Source organism: Ahaetulla prasina, chromosome 3 (assembly GCF_028640845.1).
Source record: "Ahaetulla prasina isolate Xishuangbanna chromosome 3, ASM2864084v1, whole genome shotgun sequence".
NCBI classification, from domain to species: Eukaryota; Metazoa; Chordata; class Lepidosauria; order Squamata; family Colubridae; genus Ahaetulla; species Ahaetulla prasina.
The window spans coordinates 204,561,405-204,584,604 of record NC_080541.1 but is presented as its reverse complement, the minus strand read 5'-3'; the positions used below and the strand labels follow the sequence as shown (position 1 = coordinate 204,584,604).

At 35.7% G+C, this 23,200-nt stretch overlaps 1 protein-coding gene across 5 annotated transcripts in view; it reads right to left on the bottom strand.

Annotated features, from left to right (window-relative positions):
• The window catches only part of SLC9A8 (solute carrier family 9 member A8), a 56,974-nt gene that overhangs the window by 20,002 nt on the left and 13,772 nt on the right, over positions 1–23,200 (bottom strand). For all 5 annotated transcript variants that reach the window (XM_058178165.1, XM_058178164.1, XM_058178163.1 and 2 more), the window contains 8 exons: positions 22,009–22,089; positions 18,729–18,787; positions 17,420–17,503; positions 16,292–16,393; positions 12,810–12,844; positions 11,853–11,996; positions 10,546–10,684; positions 2,235–2,340 (listed from right to left, as the gene is read on the bottom strand). In XM_058178165.1, the coding sequence (XP_058034148.1) occupies positions 2,235–2,340; positions 10,546–10,684; positions 11,853–11,996; positions 12,810–12,844; positions 16,292–16,393; positions 17,420–17,503; positions 18,729–18,787; positions 22,009–22,089 (750 nt within the window). The remainder of the gene's footprint in view (positions 1–2,234; positions 2,341–10,545; positions 10,685–11,852; positions 11,997–12,809; positions 12,845–16,291; positions 16,394–17,419; positions 17,504–18,728; positions 18,788–22,008; positions 22,090–23,200) is intronic.

The following is a 23,200-nucleotide window of genomic DNA, read 5'->3' as shown; positions in this document are numbered from 1 at the left end:
TGAGTTATATACGCAAAGTTGCAAATGCTATCATAATTGGACAGAAGTGGTTATAGCTATCAAAACAGATGGTTTCTGGTAAAATCAGCAGGCATACAAATATGTTTAGACTTTACAGTTGTCATTAAGTGTCCATTGTGTTTCTTAACCAATGATACAGCAACAACTAGAAAAGCAGGGGACAAACAGCTACTTGCAGGACCACATAAGTTTCACTCTGAGATGTTTGAGATTAATGAGAGGCACAGTGTACTTAGGGAGAGGCGTATTTGGGACCAAATTCTCCCTGCACCTGCAGATATATAAGAAGGCTTAAATCATAAACACATAGTTAATTTTAAATCTTGCTCTCTACAAGATATCATCGAAAATCTCTTTTGACTGAGGCCAAATCATATCTACAACATCTTTGTAGAAATGGTTTATTAGCTCAGACTGTAAAATAATGTACAGTGTAGGTTACTAAAATAACCACACTAGATACTTAATTTAGCATTCTGTGCAAAAGAAGTTGTTTCTGATTGTGAGAAAACTTTGGTCCTTCAAAACTGTCATCGTCTTCTTCCTTTTCTCCTCTTCCAGTCCAAGCAATATGATATACTTTCCAGATCACTTTTCTTCTTTTCTGGTTCAAGCAATTTGATATACTGCTAGTGTGTCCAATTAAAATAATTACATATTTTTCTATCTGCATACATTGCTGAAGTAAACATTCCAACTCCAAAAATACAAAATACAAAAATCCCAACCAAATAGAGTGCAAAAGATTTATGTACCTGGATTCTCACTGACCTCCAGGTGGCTTCTTCCTTTAATCTATGACTGAACAGTATCTTTAAATCCAAGCTTAGTACAATTTTATTTTAGCTTAGTTTCCAGGCTTTTATGCTGCTTCAATTGCAAACTGGCTCTGAGCAGCTTACATGCCTGAATTCAATAGTAAGATTAAAAACAACTTTTCTCTGCAGGAAGGACAAATTCAACACATTAGATCCCAGGGCTACCTTTAAAAGTGAAGTCTTAACTGTTTTACGGAAAACGCAAAAGTGTCAATTTAATCTCTAGGGCAGTGGTGGGATTCAACCAGTGTAACAATCAGTTCACTGAGCACGCGCTTGTTCTGTCAGGAAATTTCTCCTTATTTCTAGGTTGCTTCTCTCCTTGATTAGTTTCCACCCATTGCTTCTTGTCCTACCCTCAGGTGCTTTGGAGCATAGCTCGACTCCCTCTTCTTTGTGGCAACCCCTGAGATATTGGAACACTGCTATCATGTCTCCCCTAGTCCTTCTTTTCATTAAACTAGACATACCCAGTTCCTGCAACCGTTCTTCATATGTTTTAGCCTCTAGTCCCCCAAATCATCTTTGTTGCTCTTCTCTGCACCCTTTGTAGAGTCTCCACATCTTTTTTACATTGTGACAACCAAAACTGGATGCAGTATTCCAAGTGTGGCCTTACCAAGGTATTATAAAGTGGTATTAACACTTCACGTGATCTTGATTCTATCCCTCTGTTTATGAAGCCTAGAACTGTGTTGGCTTTTTTGGCAGTGCTGCACACTGCTGGCTCATATTTAAATGGTTGTCCACTAGGACTCCAAGATCCCTCTCACAGTTACTGCTATTGAGTGAGGTACCACATATACTGTAGCTGTGTATTTTGTTTCTCTTGCCTAAATATAGAACCTTACTTGTTTCACCACTGAATTTCATTTTGTTAGATACTGCCCAATGTTCAAGTCTGTCAAGATCCTTCTGTATCTTAAGCCTATCTTCCAGAGTATTGGCTATTTCTACTAGCTTGGTGTCAACTGAAAATTTCATGTGTTCCCCATCTATCCCCTCATCCAAATTGTTGATGAAGATGTTGAAGAGTACTGGACCTAAAACAGAGCCTTGGGGTACCCCACTGCATACTTCCCTCCATGTAGATGCAGTTCCATTGAGGACTACACGTTGAGTGTGGTTGACCAGCCAGTTACGAATCCATCAGGTCATGATACTGTCTAACCCACATTTTTCTATTTTATTTAGTAGTAGGTTATGGTCTACTTTATCAAATGTCTTACTGAAGTCCAAGTAAATGTACACACACACACACACACATATCTAGTGTGTGTATGTGTGTGTATAGTATATATATACTAGAAAGTTTGAACACTGCTTGAGCTCTAGAGACATAAAAGCTGTTTCAACACTGTCAATAACTTCAGGGGAAATTGTTTTGCAACTTACCTGAGAGAGAAATTCCTTCTGCAAGTCCATAAGGAAGATATGCAAAGATAATCATCATTCCAAACTCCAGGGAAGGAGTTTTTCGTAAATCAATATGTTTCAGTACGTTAATTACAAACGGTTAAGTAAAATAAGAAGAAAGATAAAATGGGAAAGTCAGATAATTAGGAAGTTTTCATTTGTCATTAGAGCTCCATTAGAAAGCTTAGCATTTCATGTTGAATCATACAGTGCAATTATTTTTCTTCATACTGTTTAACTGATGGATTTTTTCAAGTGGAATAACGGAAGCTACCAGGTCATGATGCTCAGTGCAACACAGAATTATTTTTAGAGAATTTGTAAAGCTTCTAACAAAGTGCATAGAAAAAAGATTTTATTATAAGAGGGCCTTTCATTTTATAATATTCTTAGCTTTACGCCTAATAATTATATTTAAGAACTCACTTGAAAATAATGTTGTAGTTGTTAAGCTTCTTAAATTTTGCAGACTTCAACAAGGTTTAAATATCCTTACATACAACTGTTAACTCTCAGTATATGAGATGCTGCAAATATAATTATCAGTGATCATCTTCTAACAGATTACGGTTCTAAGGACAGATGGGTAAATGTGTCTGGATTACATATTTTTAAGATAGAAAACAATTCCACAGTTACTTTCTTTGTGACTCTATATATGTGGTTTTAACTCATTTGAAAGCATTATCTAGAAAGCATTATTTATTCAATAGAATAAAAATCAACTTACTTTCTCTGTGATGAACATGGATTTTTTTCTATAAAGAAGCCACTTAATAATTTTAGTGGTCAAAATAGCTACAAAAAGAATAAAGATAAAAACAGGGGCCACATTTATGCTTGTTGGCTTGAATAGTCAATCTGACTTTTCAATTATGATCCATTACTATACTTCATATTCAAGGCTAAGAATGGATATGACAAACATACTGCCTCCAATAAACTGCTATCAAAATTCTTTTAAAGACTCCCCTTTAAATTTTTCAGATCTTTTGACTGAAAAAGTACCTCTGAAATTCACTTTTAACAGGTATTTTGCCCAATGTAATATTTCAGTCTGTCCAAAGATCTGCTTTCAAGAATACTTGAATAATTACAGCTTCATAAAGTTGGAGAATCACTATCTAGGAATCACTTTGTCCAATCCTGCTTCTAAACAAGGTTAACCCTGCCTTGATGCTGTTCTAAATCTACTTTGAAACTCTGAGCATTGGCTACTCTAATCTTCCAAGTTGCTCTATAAACTAATTTATATTCTGTTTTAATAGTAGCTAATCCAATGTTGTTGACCTCCCACTCCCTATAGCTCCAGGCACTAGGACTCGTTATTAGGGGTGATGGGAAGCTAAATCTAATGATATTTCAAAAGCCACAGGCCCTTCATTCTAGGCTTGAAAACATCAAAAAGGATTGCTTCAATCAATACATATAAAGAAATAATTTTAAACATTTTATATGCCTTATATAAGCACATTTGAAATATTCTAGACTGTATGCCTACCTAAATCAAGAATGAGATACATTCAATTTTTCTTCTTAAAGAAAATTTTTCTTTAAAATTTTAAATTTTAAGATTGGAGTTAACCGCTCCAATCTTGATTGCAGAAAATATGACTTCAGTAACAGAGTTGTTAATGCTTGGAATACACTACCTGACTCTGTGGTCTCTTCCCAAAATCCCCAAAGCTTCAACCAAAAACTATCTACCATTGACCTCACCCCATTCCTAAGAGGTCTGTAATGGGCGTGCATAAGAGCACAAACATGCCTACCGTTCCTGTCCGATTGTTTTCTTTTCTTATATCCAATTAATATAGTTATTACATACTCATACTCATATATATGCTTATATATTGTATAATTATTTCATGCTTATGCTTATATATACTGTGTGACAAACTAAATAAATAAATACAAAATTAATAATGTGACTCAAACTTTCCAATTAGCATTGCAATGATCTGGCATTGTGTAACTCTGCGGTCTAAAACATTAATTTAAAAGTCTAAAGACAACAAATTGTCTGATCCTGATCTAAAATCTTGATAATACACAAGTGTAATTTCTCACACAAATTTCTAGTTACCAATTTGAGATAACACACAACTCCTTTAACAAAAAGTTAAAGTTCTAATCCGAGATAAAACACAAAGCATGAATAGCTAGAACAAGCTATGATCTCAGAACACATAAAAATGCTGACAACCACCATCAAGATTACATCCTTAACAGAAGCTAAAAAAAGGAAAACAAAACTCCAAACCAAAATGCTCAAGGTGAACTCTAGAAGCAAAGAGGACAAACCTGAACAGGTTATAAAAATGTCCAGTTGCTCACTATCTATCACAACACACAAGATCCCACAGAAAGGCCTCAACTTTAACATAAAGTATGCTTGTTGGTTAGAATTTGCAGCCTTAGAAGCACCATTTAAAACCACAGGCCTTGCCGCAGAGACCTGACAAAACATAAAGCAGACAATCAGACCATCATCAAACAAAGAATCAGAACCAACTCAAAGTAGAGAACAAAGCAGCCCTCAAAAAAACCTAAAGAAAGACCCCAAAGTACTTTTTCAAGAGGCAACTGGACTTTGTGGTTTGTCTTTGAAGACACTTCGCTTCTCATCCAAGAAGCTTCTTCAGCTCTGACTGGATGGTGGGGAATGGAAGGATCTGACCATCTGACTCCATCTAAGAAGCTTCTTGGTATGATAAATGAAACGTCTTCAAAAAAAACCCAGAAAGTCCAGTTGCCTCTTGAAAAAGCACCTTTGGGACAATCATGACCTGGATGATTGAGAATCTCCATAGACATCTAAAGAAGGACCAAACCAACATCCTCTCGGCAACAAAAATTATTATGGTCAGATCACAATACACACAAAAAGCCAAAGAATTACTGGAAATCAGAAACCTACATACCAATAAACATCAACTCAGTACAGGCAGTAGATAACCTAATAAAGAAAACTCTAAATAATCCAACCAAGGTCAATCAGAAAAAAAGAACAGTGGATGAAAAGCTCTCATATTCCTACACTTCTTGGACACCCCAAAATATACAAGCCTGAATACTTCTTTGTCCAATTGTATCATTTACCAAGGACTCCAAAATACAATATAGCTAAAGAGCTTACAAATTTTTTTGGATAGTTAGTTCGCAGAGGGAAGCAAATGTTCTATCAAATCACCACAGTACCTACAGAAAATCAAAGACCTAAAAATAGAAGAAGATGAAATGATTTTATTCAATGTCACAGCACTTTTTACATCTGTAGACACAGAACAAGTGAAAGAATCCATGGCAGCAGTACTACACAACACATTCAATCTAATCAAATATGCAAATATCAAAATACAGAGAATCATGGCATTCATCAACCTCTGCCTCACTCTCTATTTTCAATTAATGGAGAAATATATCAACAAATCAGAGGAATACCTTATATGCAGAAAAGTGGAAGGTCTTACAAATAAAAACAATGGAAGAATGGATGATTAACCTGAGGGATTGGCAGGAATGATGAAACTGACAGCTTTAATTACAGAAAAAGACTTTAACCAATTTTATTTTCATCAGGAAACCACTGTTGGAAGAAATATCCATCTGGGTTCAGTTCCAAGTGGGGACAAAGACACTGGAAACATGGAGGCTGCTTGGAAAGATGGTTTAATGGTGGTCAGGGGGTGGGGGTCTTAGCTAGCCTTGCTGGCTGTCTCTCAAGCTTGCTTGAGCCTTGCCATGTGGTGAGTTTCAGTTGTATTGTGTTGCAAATCATGGGGGGATTGAGTGAGCTTGGTTGAAGCCTTAATTGCCCATTGACAAAGGTGGGGAGAATGAGTGAGCTTAGCTGAGGCTTTTAATGGCCCATTGACAAAGGTGGGGGGGAGTCAGGAAGTTGCAGGGAGCTCCTTTGTCTTTAAAATATGTTTCTCCATTTCTCATCCAGGAAGGTATAATATTCTGCTTTTTAAAATATTTCCTAGAATATTTCATTCTTCTAGGAGGGGGGTGGGTGCTAAATTCCTACACCACTTTTGGACTTTTTAAGGAAAGAAATGAAAGAAATGAAATTGTGATTTTGGAAATAGAACATTAGAATTATATATTAGAATCATATGGCAGTACAGAAATAATGTGGACTGTTGTTAATTTTAGAGTAAGAGTTTGAAGTATTCTTCATCTATATCTGTATCAAAAAAAGTTGGAAGTCATTATTTTTCTATTGTCTTTACTTTTTCATTCCTTTTTGTTTCTGCACTTTTATTTTTTTTCCTTTTAAAACTTTCCTTTTAATTATTTTTCTTTTTGCTTGTCTATTTTTACTATTTTTAAAAACCTCAATCTATATTATGTATATGTATATGCATATGTATATATATTATATATACACAAAAAAGAAGAGCTGTGTAAGAACGTTATTTAGATGATCACCAACACATTGCAGCAACTCAGAACACCAGAAAAATTTAAACAGACTGCCTATACAACTTCCAGCAAAATGGATACCCTTACAACGCACAATCAACTCAAGCTATGAAATGGTTAATACTATCATCCATCAAAAGCATCTCAGAAACAACAGACTATCACAATCACATGGCATCACATAGTGATAATGATAGCATTTAGACTTATATACCCCCCCACAGTGCTTTACAGTGTAGGAATTTAGCACCCACCCCCCTCCTAGAAGAATGAAATATTCTAGGAAATATTTTAAAAAGCAGAATATTATACCTTCCTGGATGAGAAATGGAGAAACATATTTTAAAGACAAAGGAGCTCCCTGCAACTTCCTGACTCCCCCCCACCTTTGTCAATGGGCCATTAAAAGCCTCAGCTAAGCTCACTCATTCTCCCCACCTTTGTCAATGGGCAATTAAGGCTTCAACCAAGCTCACTCAATCCCCCCATGATTTGCAACACAATACAACTGAAACTCACCACATGGCAAGGCTCAAGCAAGCTTGAGAGACAGCCAGCAAGGCTAGCTAAGACCCCCACCCCCTGGGAGTCTGACAACCAATCAGGATACTCTTCCTGTGCCCCAGAAAGGTCAAAGCTCAGAAAAATCATAAAACCAGGGAGCACACAGGATCTCAGGCCCCTTTTCTGTTCAGGATCTCAAGCCATGTGATCCTGACCACCATTAAACCATCTTTCCAAGCAGCCTCCATGTTTCCAGTGTCTTTGTCCCCACTTGGAACTGAACCCAGATGGATATTTCTTCCAACAACAGTACTCTCTGGGTGGTTTTCAATGTCAGCTTCATTTGCATATTGCCTTCAACAATCTGCTCCTCATTTTACCCATCTTGGCAAGATGGAAGTCTGAGTCAAACTTGAGCCCTGTCCAGATCAAACTCCAGGCTGTGGGCAGAATTTGCCTCAAAGATTGCACTTAACCACTGCGCCACCAGGGCTCTTTATCCATAAAAGACACCAACTAAAACCCTCCAAAATATTTGAAGTAACCCAAGACCCAGTAACCCAAGAAGTAAAAAGAGGAGCAATCTACAACTACAATGTAAGGACTGTAGCAATCTATGTATGTAACAAGCAGTAAACTAGCAAAGTGCATCCATGAATACTAACTAGGAGTCAGAAGACATGATGAAAACTCCATAATTTCACAACACATGGGCAGCCCTCACCATAGTTTCAACTCAAAAACTGTGAGCATCCTAGACTAAGCTAAATCCAAAACAGCTAGGTAATTCCTAGAAGGTTGGCAGTCAGACAAATCAGCCATGAAGAGGGTCATAAAGATAAATAAAGTTTACATGCCATTCAAAAGAAATAATAAAAAAGCTAAACAAGAAACAAAGAACAAAGTAATCACCACCCAGATAAAACGGGATTAGCAGGATTAACACTAGACAAACAATGGATCAATAATCAATACCTTAAATCAAGGAACTACAACTCAGATAAACAATCAAGCAGTAAACAAATCAAGTTACTACCAAGGAAAAAAACAACATGCCCACCAACTCTGATAGCTTTGTATATAGCAATAACACTTACACTTATATACCACTTCACAGTGCTTTACAGCCCTCTAAGCAGTTTACAGTGTCAGCATATTGCCCCCAACAATTTTAGTCCTCATTTTACCGATCTCGGAACGATGGAACGCTGAGTCAACCTTGAGCTTGTTGAGATTCGAACTGCCAAACTGCAGGTAGTCAGAAGTCAGCAGAAGTAGCCTGCAGTAAAGCATTCTAACCATGCGCCACCAGAGCTCATATAAACAGAGCAAACCCCATTTCTTTCTAGCAGTGAAGATGTTATCTAGTTTGGTAATGAAATATCTGCAAGAAAACAACCAAATTCAGAGAACATCAAGATTTACACAGTTCAACCCTGAGCTACATATAAACATTCCTTAGACAACAAGGCAATGTTATCTATTGAATCCACAGAAATAAAAATGTTTTTTTACTGGTTTATCATGAAGGGGGGAAAAAATCACTAAATTGTCCACTGCATCCCTATTTGCTCTCAACCAGCCTCCCAATGTGAGATACTCTGTTCCAAATGTTCCAGATGTCAACTATTACAATCTTTGGCTAAGGGCAATGGTGGTTAAAAGGAGAGCTAAACTATTTGGAACTGTCCAATTAATGTTTTCCTTTGTTAGTCATAATGCCTTTTGTCTAATAGATGGAATGCATAAAGCACTAAAAATGACAAAAAAATAAACATGAATTTCTCATAGCCACAGTCCAGCCATAGCAAATAACTTTACCTCCACCACTATTTAATACTCCTGCTGATCAGTTATGTGAAATTTGACTTACATAACATTACTGGAGGCTTTCTTTAATAAATGTAAAAAACAAACAAACCCAAAGATAATTGAAAGTATAATTAAATGGGAGGTGATGAAGCTGAAGTCTGCTTCAATCTTTGGCATCTACAAGGAAAATCCTGAGAAGTGGCATAAAAGTCTTCATGGCCTCAAGCATATTAAGCATAGCCTAACAGTTTTCTGTCCATTGACAGCTGCCAGTCAGAAAAAACAGAATAGAATTCACTGCTTAAAAGGCTAAGCAATAATAGGTTGAATCTTCATGAGAAGATGCCCAATGTCCTTAATATACTAAGTAGCCAGATTGTGGCTCAACAGAGAAGTATTAACATTAATCATTAACCAAATAATAAAAGACTGATAGGAAGGCATGTTCAGTGACAAAAATAAATCTGAACTATGAGAACAGTTCACAATAGAACCAATTAAAGCAGTGGTTCTCAACCTTTCCTTCGCCAGGGACCCTCTTTAAATACCTTTTTTGGCCACAAGGTTGAGAAACACTGACCTAAAGACATTGTGGGCTTCCTTTTACTTCATGTGAAGCTGAGGGATATTTTAGTTTCAATTAATGACCCAGCCCAACTCTGTGATTCTATTATTTTCTATGTTTTCATACTGTTTAGCAATTGTCTTAATAAAGATTACACTTGTGTTGTTGGTGCTGTTATTATTATTCCTGTGTTCCTACAATTCTCCTTCCAATCTACACTGTAGGAGTAATGTAAGTTTTGTTACTTATCACTAGCATCTTAACCATTATCAACTCTTTGCACACAAAATAACTAAACTAAACATATATTTCAACAACAACAAAAGAATTATGGAATTCTACTGATTATAGGAAAAGAGAAACTCAGACCATAATGGAACAATGCTTTAGTTGACCAGATACTACTGGAAGAGGAGAAAAAATAAAACATACAGTACATGTTATAACAGAAAATCAATTCAAGCTGCTATGAAAAATCAGACCCTTTGTCTGACATAAATTCTACACTAAAGGAGTCAGGCCAATTAGCTGGATAGACTTTTGATATAGGATAATTTCAGGATTCAATTCTAAAGCAGCCAACATGAAAATAAAATCAGATCTAATGCATTTGAAAACTGAAACATGCACTAACATGTTATTGAAAATATAATGAATTTACTAAAACTACAGCTGGAAAATCATATATTAGTCTCATCCGTTAGCATGGTGTTTCTCAACCTTGGCAACTAGAAGATGTGTGGACTTCAACTCCCAGAATTCCCTAGCCAGCAACACTGCATCAACATGAATGATGAATTATTATAGAGCAACTTGGCCCTTAATGAAAGTCTTGTACAAATATAAGTTTTACGCAAATCTGAAATTGTTACTAGCTAACACTTGGTATGAAAAATGTTGTTTTAAAAGAATAATCATCTTTAGAAATGGGTTATTATTAAAGAGAAAATATTTATTTTATCTAAAAACAAAGGATATTAATGCAGAAATAAGACCAGTCAGTGTCCCCAGTGCGGCAGAACCAAAGAACATCTTCAGAAAGTAAGCCAGTGCTTGTAAAAACGTTTGCCATCCATTTACATCAGATGTATGTTCTCTTGTCAAACCTTCTGCTGTACTGAGAATGATAATAATAAAAAAACAAGGACAACCAAGGGAATTAGAATCTTAAGTCTGGGATACGGAATGCAGAATGCGTAAATACTTTATTTTTGTTGTTATTGTTGAAACTGCTCTTAAAATGCTTTCACTGTAATATGTCTAGGGGAATGACAAAAGACTATTTTTCAAAGGGAAACAGCTGTTCTAAAGATCTGGAAGCCTACACTTGCTTTTTCTAATGTTATTAACAGTGGTACAAAATAAGCCAGGAGGGTACCTACATTACAAAAGAAATGAAATCCTTCTAACAGATCTTTCATAGACAAAAAAAAAGGCAGAAGGTACACTATTACAGAATCAAAAATAAGATGTTTGCTCTTCTGATCTTCAAGCAAATGAGAAAAATGGGAGAGAAATAAGCTTATATTTTGAGGGAGAAAAGGAAAAGGAAAAGGAAAAGGAAAAGGAAAAGGAAAAGGAAAAGGAAAAGGAAAATACTTCATGAAAGTACCTCCAGATCCTAATATGACTAAGGTGGGAAGAATTAGATCCTTGACAAATCAGTCAATATTAATACGTATGCATGGAAGCCATATATAGAAAGCTTTTAAAGATAAATAAAATATAATGATATCCTTAGGCATAGCATTCAATTAATCAAGAATATTTACTTTCACCTATATGACTTTCAAACCAAGCAATCAGAAAGTACCCATTTTGCCCAACATATCCTATTGACTTATTAAAAACTGAGCTTTGTAAACACCTACAAAATAACTCCATTCCTGGTCTCAAACCCAGAAACTAATACTGAAACAATTATAAGCCATGAAAGCAGAATCAATTTACACACTAGCTTCTCACAGAATTTTTAAAAGGAATTCATAAAGACTATAGTGCTGAAGAATGTTCCCAACACAAATTCCTGCCCTTATGTGTAATTAAATATAGGTTGTACTTCTGTAGCTCCTAAGAGAAAGAATAATTGGGGCTGTTTTATATGAGAGTGGGTGGCAAGCATCAATGTGACAATTAAGGAGGAGTGATGGAAAGAGCATAAGTGCATATTATGCATGTTTATTGCATTAAAATAAGTAGTGTGTAAAGAAACACATTACTCTTTGTCTAAATGAGCATTAATTTCAAAATATTTTTTTTCCTTCCATGTATATGAATTTACTTACTTTGTCAGGACAATTGAGACTGCATCATTGAGAATGCTTTCTCCAAAGACTAGCATGTTAAGCACAGGGTCCACATTAAGAGCATTAAAGATAGCAATAGTAGCTACTGGATCAACAGCAGAGATCAAGGAACCAAAGGCAAAACTGTTAGGAAATATAATAAATACATTAACATAATGTCTGAATTATTAAATGCTATTGAGGTTTGAGGCTTACTCAGCAAGCCTGAAATGCATCAATGGATTTAAATCATCATTATCCTGGACTGCATAATGTTTTTTCTCATTTTAACAGAAGATGAATCTGAGCTCATATAAACTAACAATTATCAATAAGAAAAATAAAAATAGCATATTTTTTCAAATATTTAAAAGCAACCTGCTCAATGGCAGATATTCATTATATCTATCTAAATTTTTAATTTAATATTTATTATTAACAGGTTGCTTTCTTTTCTGGTTTAACAGAATGTCCAAGACATCTTTTGAGAACTTTTATCCCTTCTATTTAAACATAACATTTAAACAAACAGTACACAATATAATATATAATTACAATGGTATCTGTCTAATCATTGCTGTTAATTTCTCTCTTCTAGTAATCTTTCAGCCATTCTCTAGGATTTTTCAAAACTAATAAAGATTTAGCCAAACCATGTGATGCAAGTCATCTGGTGCTGTAAATAAAAATTAAGAAATAATGACCTCTTCTTTATATTTAAAAGGCAGAAGGCACATTGCTATGCCATATCCTCTTTGATTCACATTTCCATCTACCCTACTTAAACCTTAGTTAAGCATTATATCATCACGAACTTAACATTGGCCACAAGAATAGTAACCAGCATCCTGTCTAACTATACTGCTCAATAGATAAATGTAGTAATTGTGTTCACTGCAGCAGCTTAAAGACTCTTACAAACACAAAAAGGTTATATAGATTTCTCTCAAAACTTACCTGTCAGTCATATTCAGTTTATAAATTACATCAGCCTAGAAAAATTGAGGAAAAAAAATCTTATAAATGTTAACTCCGGTCTTTTCCATCTGTTAAGGAACTAGCATATTTGCTCAAGGATCACAAAGTGAGTTTGCTTGTTTGAGTTTACAGATGGATTCTGTGTTTTCAAAAATGAGGAAACTGCCAGATTTACTTCCCATGAAGATTTCTTGGAACATAAATCTTCCACTCTCACCAAGGTATTGCCCTGATATAGACTTTTGTATGTTTCAAGAAAAGCTGCCTTTTGGTCTCCCTCAAGAGCCTGGTGTTCAATAAAGCTGTGGTTCTAACTAATATAATATGCTGTCATCAAGAAGGGTCATAAAATACTGAAGACACTCGTACATTCAGCATGAAATGCAAAAAATTCTAAAATTACTAATTTATAGTTCAATAAAGCACATATCTGCTCATTGCAGCAATTTCATTTTTATAAGATCAGATATGGAATTAAAGAATGGAATTAAATCAATGTCATTTATGGCCAGACCAACAAATAGCGCTTTCAGCACATCATATCATCTTCAGTCAGAACTGAAGAAGTTTGTTGGATGAAAAGTGAAACGTCTTCAAGGAAAAACAAAGTTCAGTTGCCTTTTGAAAAAGCACCTTTGAGACTGTCAAGTCTGAATATCGAAATTGAAAGATTATGGAATTAACCAGTTATGATGGTCCCAGCGGTTATTAACACACTGGGTGCCATTTCCAAAAATCTTAGACAATACTTAGAATTTCCATCTGTCAATTACAAAAGGCTATACTGCTTGCATCTGAAAATATATTACATCAATACATTACAATACCCTAAGTTCTTGAGAAGAACCTGATGCATATAAAGGCTAACACAGCTATAGTACTGGCAACTATGATTTCACATTGTTCTGAACAGATAATCATATTTTTAAAAAAATTATATGCCACCTGACACTCAGCAATTACAAGTGGCGGGAACAATCTAAATTTAATTACAATATGTCTACAAAACAGCATATAGAGTTAAAATATGAAGCATAAACTAATAAAATGAAAAAGTGAAATGAAAACTAAGATCAGAGTCATACTTGAAACAATTGCAAAATGATATAGGATCCTTTGCAAACTTACACTTTTCTAAGACGACTAATAATAATAATAACAGAGTTGGAAGGGACTTTTAAGAATGTAGCTCTTGCCTCTGAAAAGCTCTACACCTCTGGACTAGATTATTTTGCGGTCCCTTCCAACTCTTACCTTTCTAAAATATTACACTCTCAGCACAAACAGTCCTATCTTAAATTTAAGCACCTTCTTATTTACTACAAATATTAAATGCTGGTGCTATCACCTTGCTTTGCATTATGTTTGATAAAGATGCAGTCTCTGCTGTGGCAGTAATTAATTACCTGGGAGTTCCCCAGTGGGGATACTCTGCCTTTCCGCTGCTGCTCTGGGATTTAATTAAAACCATCTGAAAGTCAGACTAGAGTACCTGCTTTAGCTAGGGAAACAATTACTGTTGTTTCCTTATGTAAAATGCCAGTAACCTGAAAAGGAAAATGATGTCTATGATGTAGAAGATCCAAGGGAAGGGAGGTAAATAACTCGGGGAAATCAATTTCAGATTTTGAATAGCCAAAGAAGAGAATATGTCATTGGTCAGATATGCAAGATTCTGAAATGCAGTAATTCCAGGAAACTATAAAAAGCAAATATCATTGTATCAAGAACTACTTGATTGATTGATTGATTGATTGATTGATTGGGCCTTCAAGTTAGTCTTGACTCCTAACAACTACCTACATTCTGCAGTTTTCTTGGCAAGATTGTAATAATCTTGTAATAATCTCACTGTAAATCTCACTGTAAACAATCTCGCTGTAACAATCTCACTGTAAAGATTGTAACAATCTCACTTTAACAGCATTGCCAAAAAGGCATTAAGAGTTGTTAACCTAATTTTGCAAAGCTTCTTCTCCAGTAACATTGTACTGCAAACTAGGGCATACAAAACCTTTGCCAGACCAATTCTCGAAAACAGCTCATCTGCCAGGAATCCACACTGTATATCGGACTTTAATACAATTGAACAGGTCCAGAGGTATTTTATGAGAAGAGTCCTCCACTCCTCTGCTCACAATAGAATCCCTTATGCCACTAGGCTTGAAATTTTGGGCTTTGACAACCTGGAATTACGCTGCCTATGGTCTGACCTAAGCATAGTACACAAAATTGTCTGCTACAATGTCCTACTTGTCAACGACTACTTCAGCTTCAACCTCAATAATACACAGGCAAACGACTGATACAAACTCAAGGTAAACTGCTCCAAACTCAATTGCAGAAAATACGACTTCAGCAACAGAGTGGTCAACACCTGGAATGCTCTACCTGACTCCGTTGTTACATCTTCAAACCCCCACAGCTTCAACCTTAAACTGTCTACCGTGGACCTCAGCCCATTCCTAAAATGACCTTAAAGGGGACTTGCTAAGCACACCAGTGTGCCTACTGTCCCTGTCCTATTGTCCCCATTTATTTGTACTCATTTCATATACTCAGGACCATGTTTATACTTATACCTGTTATCTTGTACATGTTTGACAAACTAAATAAATACAAATAAAATAAATAAGATTTTGGAAATGGTTTGCCATGGCTTTCTTCCTAGAGATGAAAAAGGCTGGCCCTTAGGTCACCCAGCTGGCTTCATCCATAAAGCATGACTAGAACAATATCTCGTTTCCGAGCCTGGTGCCTTAATTACTACACCAAACTGGCTCTCAAAACATTGCTTTGATCTAAAAATAATTGTATTTTGTTATTAGCTTTTGCATATATGTTTAAGCTCTTACGAAGGGATTCTCCAATAAAAATACCATTACAAAAGTGTATATTAGAAGAAAGATGCAAAAGATGGAGATTTTCATAAGGGTAACATTAAAAATGCATTAGGTAAAGTTGCTTGCAAAGAATGTGTGTGCTAGGAAATCCATATACAAAATCCATACAGGAAATTTTCAGTTCCAACACTACATGAATAGACTTCCTAACCATACAAAAGTGTTTCTCTTTCTTCTTCATTCCCTGATTCCATGTTGCCTAATCTGCTCTAAATAGAGGATAAAGGAAGGCAGTAGGCTAAGAGGAATTCCTTTTGCCAGTGATGAGTTCACTCCTCTGTTAGGAGAAACGCATAGGAAAATGCATTCAATTATTTTATTTTATTTTTAAAAAAGGAATGCAGCAATGAAGAAATTGAAAGAAACTTGGAATGGGAAAAGTATTGGGAGAAATCAAAATGGATATATTCATTTACCTTTACCAATTATTCCAGCTATTCTCCTATTGCAAATATTTCTGTCATCGGTTAAATTCCCATTCTACATCCTTAATTTCTGGAGAGCATTCCACACCACAATGAAGTTCATGCATGCAAAGTTCTCCATGCACATTCTTACCTGACCAAGAAAGTAAATTCCTCCGCCAACTATGAAAGCTGAAATAGCTGTCCCAATTACAGAAAACAAGGTGATGGAGCCTATGTTTTGGAAGAAGTTCCCCTAAAATAAGAAAATGCAAGAGAGATATAACAAGAGAGAGTTTTGAAAAGGCTATAAACCAAAAATCACCTGCAATCAGTATCAGGTCCTGAATCCAAGCAAATGTAAAAATTAATATTGTACACCACATAATTAGGATAAAAAAATTAATTTAATAAATAAATACATGGATTGGAGAAGCACAGGAAGCATTTCCTCATCCTTCTCTAAATATTGGTAAATCATAAATACCTGGCATGAACAAACTGGACTTTCAGATCCAGGGACATTACTATCTTTGAGGCTCACCTTTGCTTTCTTCTTTCTTGTTTAATAAAGTTGCCCTACTCAATGACAAAGCTGGGCAGAATAAACCAATAATAAAAACCAAAGCAGAAAAGAAGGGACTGATTCTCTATCCCCCACGCCCCCAAGAAGAGAAAACCATCCAGGGAAAAAAAACTGTAAGAGTTTTACCACCCACTCTAATCCAAGACCTGGGAGTGGGGGAAAAACCATACATTGAACGGCCTTTAAAAATAAGAAAAGAAACAATATGAACTTCTGGGAAAATGCTGCTCCAGAAGACAGACTCAGCATGCCAATTGGGCCTTTCCATAAACTGGCTATCTCTGATAATTTCTTTCCATTACTGAATGGACCCAACCATGGCACCCTATGTGTGGTCTTCAGCAGCTAGGGAAAGTGTGGGTCTAATAAAAAGTTGCCCGGTTTGTAATTTCAATATCCCTTTCCACTTCTTCAGGAATGACACATTCAAACTCATTCTGGCTAACCACAGAAACCAAATATAAAGGGCAAGCCTGGCATGTATTGGTCCATCAATGATTTGGGCAACATCAATGATTTCCATTAATTCCTAAGCTTTTAAGTGTTTTAGATGTTTTAAAATTTTAATGAAATGTAGTATTGTTTCTGGTTGGTGGATTTTGCAATATTATTTTCTCCTTGTTCTACTATTGTAATTAACCTTGAGTAGGCTGTATACAAATCATTGTAACGAACAACCCCCCCAAAAAAACTCACTTTGTGCAATGAATACCCAGATTCAAATATAATCGGCGGAAGTAAAAGAAGAAAAAACATATTAGGACGAAACATTTCTTCTTCCTGCAAAAAAAGATGAAGGAATTATGAGATATATGAGAAAGGAAATAATATCATATTGGAACAAAGGTAAATCCAGCACTCTAATAAAAAATAGGAACATTTTATTACAGTATGTGGCACCAAATGAGTGTTGATTCCTAGTCATCATACAGATAGATTTTCTCCAGGATAATCTGTTCTTAACCTAGTCATTTAAGTCTTCCATTGCTATTTTAATTCACCCCATTCATCTTGTTGCTGGTCGTCGTCTTCTTCACTAGTCCCACTTTAGGCATGATAGCCAGCTGGGTGATCTTGTGACAGTTATTCTCTCTCAATCCAACCCATCTCACAGGGTTGCACTTGGAAGAAAATAGAAGGGGGAAGAACTGAGAAACCTCAAAGAATGAACTGTCAAAACAGGCAACATGATAACAAGGATAACATAGTGAAGTAATGTATTATTATTAAGTATCACCCTCTGGCATGAAGAATCTAAAATTCTATATTTAAAATTAGGGGTCCTGGAATTCAAATATCTAATAGGGCAGGTCTTTTGATTGTTCAGAATGCAGTTTTTAATTGAACGTGACTAGGGTGGATTTTGGTTCTTTCTCACATTTTGGTGGGCTTTAAAGGACTAAATATACTTATTTTCCCTCTTAACCTACCACAAGTAAAACAAATCTTAATCCTTCCCTTCTTAATTCTTAAGTCCCCTAAATTAGTCTGAAAATGCTGTCCTTGTTCAGTCCATGAGATTGCTAAAGGAGTATTGCTGACTGCAGGTTGCCTCTTGGTAGCTTAGGAAATCTGTTTTATAAAAATTCGAAAACATTTTAGGATTAACTAAAAGTGCAAAGGAGAAAATGCTCCCCCCAAAATTCTCAATAAAAACTGAGTGATCGGTGAGTCCCTGGGAAAGGACTTTGTGAAATTTGAAAGAGTCATACTCCATTTCACAATGTTTATTAGGCATCCTGTTTTCATGGCAGAATAGAGCTCAATTGTATGATTATAATTATGCCGGCTATCTCTGATGTGATCTATGTGTTGGATTATAACTCCTAGAATTACCAACTAGCCATTTGTACATCTTATTGAACTGAGACGTTTTAAAAAATTCTTCCTCCTTTAGCAATGAAGAAAAGAATATTAATTTGGAGTTGGGCATTCAAGCTGAATTATTTAAAATAAATATGGCATCAATTATATGATAAATGTATTGTAAAAATTGCTGATATACCTTCCAGTTGGCCAGCTTTTGAGATTCTATAATTTTTATAACTGCCCCCATCAAGATACCTAAAAAGAAAAAAATAGACAAAGAACAATTCATCTGTTCATGTGATAATTGAAAGTTGTAAAAGCCACTGCATATGTGTCATCTAAAAATAAGCATAGTCTCAAACAGTGGTCCTTCCTTCTCATCCTCATTATGCCTGCAATTATCTCATAAAGCTCTGACATCTGGGCTTATCCTATCTGTCTTTAACAGATTAACAGAGTTGGAAGGGACCTTATAGGTCATCTAGTCCAACCCCCTCCACCTAAGCAGGAGACCCTACACCATTTCTTGATGTTATTAATAAGAGATCCAATCTGCTGAGAGACCAGAACAGGAAACTGAAAACAGCTCTACAGTTGTTATTACCTGCTCTCATATCAAAGAACAATTTCACAACCCTTCGAGTTGGGCAACTAAAGTACTTAGCATTTATTTATTTATTTATTTATTGCATATACACAGCAATTGTTTTGTAACTTTAGGCAACTGACAACAAAAACAACCGAGGAATATGAAAAGTAAATAGGGAAATAAGGAAATAAATAAGGGAGGGAGGAAATCACATACAAATACCTATAGTTGCTAGGGTCAAAATTCACCTTGCCCATATTAACATACACTGATGGCTCATGCCTTAGTGATTGAGGGAACAGTCACGTTTTCAGGGCCTTTCCTGAGGCTAGCAAGCTTGTTATCTGGACCTCTGTCCAGCAACAGAGAAGGAATCTCAGAATTTTAATTTTGAGCTTTTTATTTTGATTACAAAACGAAGTGAAGAAGCTAGCTTCAGTTATGCTGTTTCCAATTCAAGGGAAAACTGGTATGACACTACCATGACCATATTCATGTAAGTGATTTCCCTTTCCTGTTATTAAAACTGTCCTCAAAACAGTTACAATGTTTATAGCAAGGTCTTGGGAGAACGGGATTTATATAAAGAGGAAGAAAAGGCACATATATCGATGACACAATAATGTTGTTAATTGTAACAACTATTTCTATGTATCCAACCAAACTATGGGACAAGCAGGTGATTCATCAGGATCATGTGGAATCATGATCATGCTTATTTTGCTCTTCCCTGGAAACAAAACTGCTAACATTACCTTTTAACTTATTTGCATTCCCACCTTTTGACAACAGCAATTGCAATAGCATTTATATACCGCTTCATAGTGCTTTTACAGCCCTCTCTAAGCGGTTTACAGAGTCAGCATATTGCCCCCAACAATCTGGGTCCTGATTTTATCCACCTCGGAAGGATGGAAGGCTGAGCCTGGTGAGATTCTATCTACCAAACTGCTGGCAGCCAGTGATCAGCAGACGTAGCCTGCAGTACTGCACTCTAACCACTGCGCCCCCGTGGCTCTACATAATTTTCTTTGAAGGGCTCTGGAGTAGCACAAGAGTGCCACTACAACATCTCAAGGAGATAGTAAAGAATTCAGACTGTAGATTACAAAATGTAATGTGGATTACATTTTGTGGATTACATTTAAACCAGTTTCATTCTATGTTTTTTAATATTGGCCCATTTCTCTCTGCCAGAAGACCAGCAATGGCAAATCACTTCCATATTGTGGCCAAAAAAACCCCCAAAACAGAGTATCCATGGTGTCCACACGAGCCAAGACTGATTCATAGTCATCTTTAGTTCCACCAAGCAGTAAATACTGTACCTAACTATTCTGTCCATGCTTATAAACTAAATAGAGTTGAGTTTAAATGTACTTGGACGGGAGACTATTACAAAATTCCAGACTGTAAGCTAGCCTGGAAAGTCCCAAAAATAACCAGCCAGGCATGAGGAGTTGAGCTCAACTTAAGAGAATTAATATATTTACCTAATCACAAATGAGGGGGAGAAAGGACCACAAGTTTATCTCATCATAAATTCTTTAGTTCACTGTGTGAGTTCTGTACATAAGAATTCTGTCTGCCTCCAAGAATAGAATAGAATAGAATAGAATAGAATAGAATAGAATAGAATAGAATAGAATAGAATAGAATAGAATAGAATAGAATAGAATAGAATAGAATAGAATTCTTTATTGGCCAAGTCTGATTGGACACACAAGGAATTTGTCTTGGTGCATGCGCTCTTGGTGTACATAAAAGAAAAGATACATTCGTCAAGAATCATAAGGTACAACACTTAATGATAGTTATAGGGAAACAGTCAATATAAATCTTAAGGATACCAGCAACAAGTTTACAGTCATACAGTCATAAGTGGGAGCATACATACTGTTTATGATGCAAGTTACCAAATTTTATACTTTTTCCTGCTGATACCCTAGAAATGTAGCACAGCTGTTCATATATTTATAGGAACAATCTGCACAATGGCTGGAACAACAACCATAACCCAGAAAGGGATGGCTTTCTGTTTGCTACTAATGTTAGGGTTCTCAAAGACCAGCTAAGACCAATCTGATTACTTTGATATCTGTTGGTCAATACCATCCATCATGTGCAATAGTTTAGCTAATAGTCACACTGGTTGATGACAATGAGAATTATCGGCCAATATCTAGATTTCAAAAAAAAAATGTAAATCATATAGGATGAGGAGAAATAATGCTCAGACTCAGCTGGGGAGATGCTCTTCCATCCCAATTCTAAAATAGCAAAGCAAAATGCTCCTATGACAGCTCTCAGAGTATCAGTCACTTATTAGGCACGGTAAAAAAGAGTCCCAGAACGCTCAAGATTACGGTATATATTTCACAGCTCTGATCTACCTCAAGCAGAGAAGATGTTGAAACTGCCAACAGCAGTGCCAGATCTACTAAGAGGGTTTTGGATATTGTCATTCTTCCTTGCACAATAATAATCTGCATCCTTCACTCTCTTAAAACAAATATGTACAATCATCATGATTAAAGAAACTTCAACCTGAGGGATGTAAGTTAAAATCCTTGTTCAGTCATGATAATCAGTGACTGTCCTTTTCACAGTCACCCATGTCCTGGCTATATAAATCTGTCTCATAAATTGTTTAATGAATTGACTTGGATCCAATCATATATTTTTCCTCTTCACACTAGTGAACTTCACAGGATTTTTCTATGGGGTGTGGGGGGAGGGGGAACTACTTACACTGTGTTGAATCTTACAAAGGAAATGTATTATAAAGGCAAATAACCAAAAAAAGTAAACCTTGGATTAAATACCAGTGACTGACATTTATTCAAACAGAACAGTATAATTTTTCAAAATAACTATCAGTACTTACCTAGAGAAACAACAGCAACACTCTCTGGCAAGAAATGCAGTCTGTATCTTATCAATAAATGCACCAATATGATGCAAATAGCTGAAGAGAAAGCAGACAATATTTAGAATATTTAACAACAAAATTCTTAATCAAACAAACTCTGCCATTATCCTTTGAATTTAAAATATGAAGCTTGGAAAAAGTTGAACATTTCTAAAAGAGAGCCAGTTAGTTAAATGCTATCTATAATAACTTTTTAATATTTTATATGGGCTTACAAGCACATTGTTCTATGAGTTCTGATCAAAAACAATATAACATGGTCACTGTCAGCTTCATGTCAGTTTTGGATAGAAGAAACATTGATGGCTTTGATCCAAACAATTCTTTCACATAACGTATTATATTTGGGAAAAGCCACTTCTAGGATTATTCTAGAACAGTTCACAAAGAAATGTGCAGAAAAGAACAATACCGGCTCCTATTGAGGTAGGAGCAGTTAGCTGCTAGGAGGAAGAACCTAACTTCTACCATTTGGGCAAGAAATTCTAGGATCCAAAACTACGTATCTTATTATAAAAACTGTGTAAAATCTTGCAATCTGTTATATTTTTAATTAACAATCCAGGACAACAGATTGTCTTCCATGTAAACACTGAAGAAAGTAGCATGACTAAAAATGAGATATATAGATCAGAAGCAGCCAATCTTTTTTAGATCAGCGGGCACATTTGTTATTATGAGAATCTGTTGGAGCTCCTGTAGCAAAACATTTGCCATAATGCACATGGTGAACCATAAAAACACCTGTTTCCAGATTATCTCCTCCAGTATGGTCTCTGTTGTGGGCTCCTTGATGCTCTCTGAACTTGGATGCTTTCTTGCAGATATTGCATTACCAAACTAGATACCAACATCAGTGCTAGAAGGGAGCAGGGATTGCTCTGTATTTATATATGTTTTTAAAAAGTTGGCAAATTTTAACTGTTTAACCAACTATCCCATCTTTCATATTAAGAAACATAAGTAAATTAATTGTCAGATCAGTTGTATGGTCATCCACTACCTGATCTATTTACTTTTCTATAGATAATTGGATTATTTTTTTAAAAAAATGTCTTAACCTAAAGCTTCATCTTATTGCTTCTGAGAATTTTCCCACTGAATTAATACAACTGAATACTGTGAAATGCCTCTAGCCAATATTTCT